Here is a 6,000-nt window from a genome sequence, read left to right on the forward strand (position 1 = left end):
TGGTCTGCCCAGTCTCCTTCCAGCGCAGGAGAAGGGCCAAGTCGCCGTATTTTAACTTCAGATGGCTGGGTGGTGCCTAGTGAGCCCTGCACCGTCGATCCGGAATACCACATGCCCGATTTTCCCCGCAGTATCTTCCAGCTGAGCCGGTGTCCTGCCGCGCAGAGGGTTGTTTTCCATCGACACTGGCGAGGCTGAGGCAGTGCTGACTGAACACTGAAGGGAAAGAATGTAGTTCCGGTGTGACTTGGGGCCATGCTACTGGTATCTCTGTATAAACCATAAGCCACAGTCTCTGTAGCTTCATTATTCCTAGCTTCTGGCTAATGACATTCTCAGAAAAGTGTAATGAAACAGCCCATGTGAGTTTTTTAAAAGAACGGGCTGTTTGCCCTGCCTACACACTGGGACTGCTGTAAAACAGGGATACTGGACTTTCCTGTCTCGAAGCTAAGTCTCCTGTAATGTGTAGCCGTGCATCTTTTTCAGAGTCGCTCTGCTGATTCAGATAATGACCAAGGTTAGGATTTGCTGCTATAGGAGTTTCTAAATGTTTACAGACATGTGCTACTGTATACATTTTTGGATTCTAACTCCAAGACTCACTATAATACCTCTGTCTGCTCCACGCCTATCGAACGACCTACTGATTCAGGTTGACTGGACTCTCGCTCGTGGCCAACAAAACACGTGACGTGGTCCTTGTTGGTAGGTGCTTTGATGAACGATAATCAGGCTTGAATTCCATCATAGGCAGACACTTCTCTTTTTTTAAATCAGTGACACGGTTCCAGACGTGCTATTAGAATGACACAGTGTGCAGGAAATATTTAGGGATAATAGTCAAGCTCTCCCTGCAGATGCCAGAATTATAAGTAATTGAGATTTTCAATCTGGACACGTTTAAAGTAGGAACCTCCCAAATCTCTTCGCCCCGTTATTCAAAACATTAGTTCTGCGTTGCTGGAGGACATACCGATGTATATTTATAAAAAGGTCACACGCCTAGTGAAGATATTTCTGTCTTTCTTTCCATGTTGCCTTTTTAAACTGAAAATTCTTTCTCGAATACTAACTCAGCAGTGTGTGAGTTTAGGTCTGCCACGTGGAGAAACGGAAAGTCAGCAGGAGGGTACGAGCTGGTGAGGGTCATGACGCTTTCGTTACAGATTCTAGGGAAGAAGCTTGTACACCAGTAGCACCAAGTTCTGAAGAATCCAATCGTAGCCTCGAAACTCTGGGTATAACCACAACTACGCGATCCATACTGTAGCTGCTTTGCTGCCTGTTTGCCTCATAATGGGATACAACATCATAAAAATTGTCAAGAGTAAACATCGTCTCTAAAACTTTTAGGAAAAATGTCACCTCTTCCTAAGGTTAATGCACATTCATTCTGTCCAGGACGCTAGAATTTTCTCTGCTTTTATCATTACAACAAGCTCCACGCTGACAACAGGCAAGTATTTGATCCACACACGCCCACACAAACCGGGCTGACGTCTTAGACTGCGTTTCACATCTTCGAATCAGAGGCCAGGCCAGCCAAAGGTCAGGCTCCACCGGGGAGTTCTTAACTGGTAAATAAATCACTTCTGCGTTTGGATGGCCGTCCCCTCCGGGCTGCAAAATCCATCCAACGTTTTTGAGCGGCAGCCCTGTGCGCCCAGAGTTCTGAGATCCACACGTTTTTGTTTCGTTCCGGTGACCTCAAGCCGGGAGAGACAGCGTTCGGGAGACTGACATCTCATTCTGTTTTCTTTCTCTCGGTCAGCTTTGACACCAGGATCAAGGCGTTTGCCAACGGGACCCTGGTGGTGAAATCCGTCACGGACAAAGATGCGGGGGATTACCTGTGCGTCGCCCGGAATAAGGTGGGCGATGACTTCGTCATGCTTAAGGTCAACGTGGTCATGAAAGCAGCCAAGATCCAGCACAAGGAGGAGAACGACCACAGGGTCTTCTATGGGGGCGACCTCAAAGTGGACTGCATGGCCACCGGGCTCCCCAACCCCGAGATCTCCTGGGGCCTCCCGGACGGCAGCCTGGTCAACTCTTTCATGCAGTCCGACGACAGCGGTGGACGGACCAAGCGCTACGTCGTTTTCAACAACGGAACCCTCTACTTCAACGAGGTCGGGTTGCGAGAGGAAGGTGACTATACCTGCTTTGCCGAAAATCAGGTTGGCAAGGATGAGATGAGGGTGCGCGTCAAGGTGGTGACCGAGCCCGCCGTCATCCGGAATAAGACGTACTCCGTGGTCCAGGTCCCCTATGGGGACGTGGTCGCCGTGGCTTGTGAGGCCAAAGGGGAACCCACGCCCAGGGTGACCTGGCTTTCTCCAACCAGCAGGCAGATCCCCACCTCCTCCGACAAGTACCAGATATATCAGGACGGCACTCTCCTTATCCAGAAAGCCCAGCGCTCGGACAGCGGCAACTACACCTGCGTGGTCAGGAACAGCGCCGGGGAGGACAGGAAGACGGTCTGGATTCACGTCAACGTCCAGTCGCCCAAGATCAACGGGCACCCCAATGCCATCACCACGGTGCGGGAGGTTGCCCCGGGAGGGAGTCGCAAACTCATCGACTGCAAGGCGGAAGGCGTCCCCACGCCGAGGGTGCTGTGGGCCTTTCCCGAGGGCGTGGTCCTGCCGGCCCCTTACCATGGCAACCGCATCACCATCCATCGCAACGGTACCCTGGACATCAAGAGTCTGAGGAGGAGCGACTCTGTCCAGCTGGCGTGCATTGGGCGTAACGAGGGCGGGGAAGCCAGACTCATCGTGCAACTTACGGTCTTGGAGCCCGTGGAGAAGCCCATCTTCCACGACCCGGTCAGCGAGAAGATCACCGCCATGGCCGGCCACACCATCAGTCTCAACTGCTCGGCAGCCGGGACCCCGACGCCCACCCTGCTGTGGGTCCTTCCCAACGGGACGGAGCTGCAGAGCGGCCACCAGCTGCAGAGGTTCTACCACAAGGGCGACGGGATGCTCCACATCAGCGGCCTTTCCTCCGTGGACGCCGGGGCGTACCGCTGCGTGGCCAGGAACTCGGCGGGCTACACGGAGAGGCTGGTGTCTCTGAAGGTGGGGCTGAAACCCAAAACGAGCAACCAGTACCACAACCTGGTCAGCATCATCAACGGGGAGACCCTGCAGCTGCCCTGCATCCTCCCGGGGGCCCGGCAGACCCACTCCTCCTGGACGCTGCCCAACGGCATGGTGTTGGAGGGTCCCCAGGTCCGAGGACGCTTCACCCTTTGGGAAAACGGTACCCTCACCGTGCGCGACGCGTCCGTCTTCGACAGGGGCACCTACGTGTGCAAGGCGGACACGGAGTACGGACCCTCCGTCGTGAACGTCCCGGTGATCGTGATTGCCTATCCTCCCCGGATCACCAGTGAACCCACACCTGTCATCTACACCCGGCCCGGGAGCACCGTGAAGATGAACTGCTTGGCCGTGGGCATTCCCAAAGCCGAGATAAGCTGGGAGCTGCCGGACAAATCGCACCTGACCGCGGGGACGCAGCCCCGTCTCTACGGGAACAGGTTTCTTCACCCACAGGGGTCGTTAATCATCCAACAGGCCACCCAGAGGGACGCGGGCTTCTACAAGTGCACCGCCAAAAACCTCCTGGGCCGTGACTCAAAAACAACCTACGTCCACGTCTACTGAAACCCCGGGAGCACACCCTGGACTCCACGGCCGCTGCTTCCGAAGTTAGAACGAAGCCTCCTTTGGGTTCACAGCGGGGGCCGGAGAGTCAGGGCTCTAAAAGGATTTGTCCCGGGACACGGTGGCCCCCTCCGGCTTGGGTTCGAGGCCCACTGTCGACCTTGACCTGTGCTCGTTGACGAAAGGAAGCAATGCAGACACGGGAAGCGGGTGTCGGCCGCTCTGGGGGACTTCCTTTCATGTTTACAGGATGCTGTATGCTCTTGCCTTCCATTTCACAGGACTTGGGCGCAAATTACAAATTCTGCGTTGCTGGTACCATCCTGATGCTTGAACGGGCGTCTGTAGGATATCTAAGGAGCCTTCACTGCAAAGAAGCTGTCGAGGTTCACAGTGCCTTGCTACCCCCGCGGAAGATGCATGACCTAGTTAACCCGCTGCCGTGTTAACATGATAGAACGTTCTAGAATGAGTATCCGTCTTTCCGTTACTCCTTCTGTCACTTCAGAACTGCAGTGTGCCCGACAAGGGCTGACAACCAGAGGGGTTGTTTGTTTGTGTCTCACGTACAAGTGTCCTACAGTACAGCTCCCATTTTATAGGAAAGGACGCTTTCTCCCTGGAACTCACTTTTTATATAGTGTTTTATATATATATATATTTTTTTCTTTCTAATCAGACGATGAGAGTAGAAAGAGAAAGACATACTTTCTGTCTCATTAAAAATAATAAATTATTGGTCTTTACAAGGTTTGTATACATCAGACCAGGCACGGAAATGCAATTAAAACCAGTTTCCTTCCCGACTTCCTTCGAATTCATAAACCACTGTTATGTTACCTTTCCCAGCGACCCTCCGGTAGGGGATGCTGAGATACTGGATTTCCCTGTTGATAATAAAATGTATCCGGAGAGAGCCGTGCGGGACCGGGGAGACGCCAGGAGAGGGAGGACAGAGCGAAGTTGTGACCGCACGGAATAATCCCAGAGCCTTCCAGAGGAGCCCAGAAATATCTTTCCTCCTGTCAATTTGTGTCCTCGAAAAATAGATCTGTTACTTCCACGACTGCTTTGCTGTATTTTTAAGGTCAAACTAATGTACATTGGATAATAAAGTAATATTTTCCAAAGAACCAGGCAGTCATGACAGTGATATTTTCAAGGGCAAAAGCCACTTCAAGTGAGTCTGCGCTTAGATCAGATTGGTTGAAAAACTGCTTTTATCCACCACGTTGGAATTATTCTCTTCTCTGTGAGTATTTCACCAGCAAGGAAACTAAGTCCAAGCTGGCAGCTCCAGCCGAGTCTCTGACAGGAAGGTGAGGTGGGACCGGCTCCAGTGTGAATCAGGATTACTGGAGGCTGAAGAAAGAGCGCCACAGCAGTCCTGCAGCCAGTTTTCTTTAGGGAGGAGACATCTCGGGTGCCTATAGCAGTATTCCTCAAATATGCACTCTTTGGCTTCCCGCGAGAGGAAGGAAGAAAGCAAATGCAAGATAAATATTGGGCAAGCATGTGACTTTTGTCCGTGCTGCCAATCTGGAAAGAGTGGCAGTCACTGAAGGGAAAGAGAGCTTGGGTTTTCAAGACTGTGGGAAGCACGGACACTGTCTCACTCATGAATCCGTTTATTTGCTTAAGGGTGACTACACAGCCCCTTGGGGTGTGCCAGGTACCGGGATGGGCATCAGGGTACCCTGATGTGTAGGAAACACATCCTGCTTGAAGAGTTCATCCTCCATAGACAAACCCTTCATCCAGGACAGGGTTTCTCAACAGTAGGACTACAGACATTTGGGGCTGGATCATTTTCTGGGGTGAGGGCTGTCCTGTGCACTGTAGCGTTTTTAGTGGCATCTGTAGGCTGTATCCACGAGATGCCACTAGCATCCTCCCCTCCAGGGCTGACAATCAAAGAATGGCTCCGGATATTTTCAATGTCCCCTCATCACCCTTAGTTGAGAACCACCACCGTAGATCTAGATACAATTTGATAGATAGATAGGAAGAAAATAGGTAGATGATATGATAGATAAGACAGATGAATGATAGATAGATGAGGTAGATAAATAGGTGTGTGGATGGATGGATAGATGATTGATAGCTATGTACATAAATATAGATGATATGATTGATAGGTAGACAATAGATGATAGATACATGAGATAGATGATAGAGATAAGTAGATGATATATATGTGTATGGATGGATGGATAGAGATGATTGATACATAAATATATAGTAGATAATAATAGCTAGCTAGATGATGAAGATAGATTGTAGACAGATACATGACATACATGATACATAGATGGAT

The 6,000-nt window shown here is 51.0% G+C and overlaps 1 protein-coding gene across 1 annotated transcript in view; it reads left to right on the plus strand.

The window, feature by feature from the left end:
- The window catches only part of LOC101325505 (matrix-remodeling-associated protein 5), a 29,037-nt gene extending 24,221 nt beyond the window's left edge, over nt 1-4,816 (plus strand). The window contains exon 7 of the mRNA XM_033849241.2: nt 1,775-4,816. Coding sequence (XP_033705132.1) covers nt 1,775-3,683 — 1,909 coding nt within the window. The 3' untranslated portion in view covers nt 3,684-4,816. The remainder of the gene's footprint in view (nt 1-1,774) is intronic.
- The last annotated feature ends 1,184 nt before the right edge of the window (nt 4,817-6,000 follow it).

The sequence above is a fragment of the Tursiops truncatus genome, chromosome X, assembly GCF_011762595.2.
Source record: "Tursiops truncatus isolate mTurTru1 chromosome X, mTurTru1.mat.Y, whole genome shotgun sequence".
Classification (NCBI taxonomy): Eukaryota; Metazoa; Chordata; class Mammalia; order Artiodactyla; family Delphinidae; genus Tursiops; species Tursiops truncatus.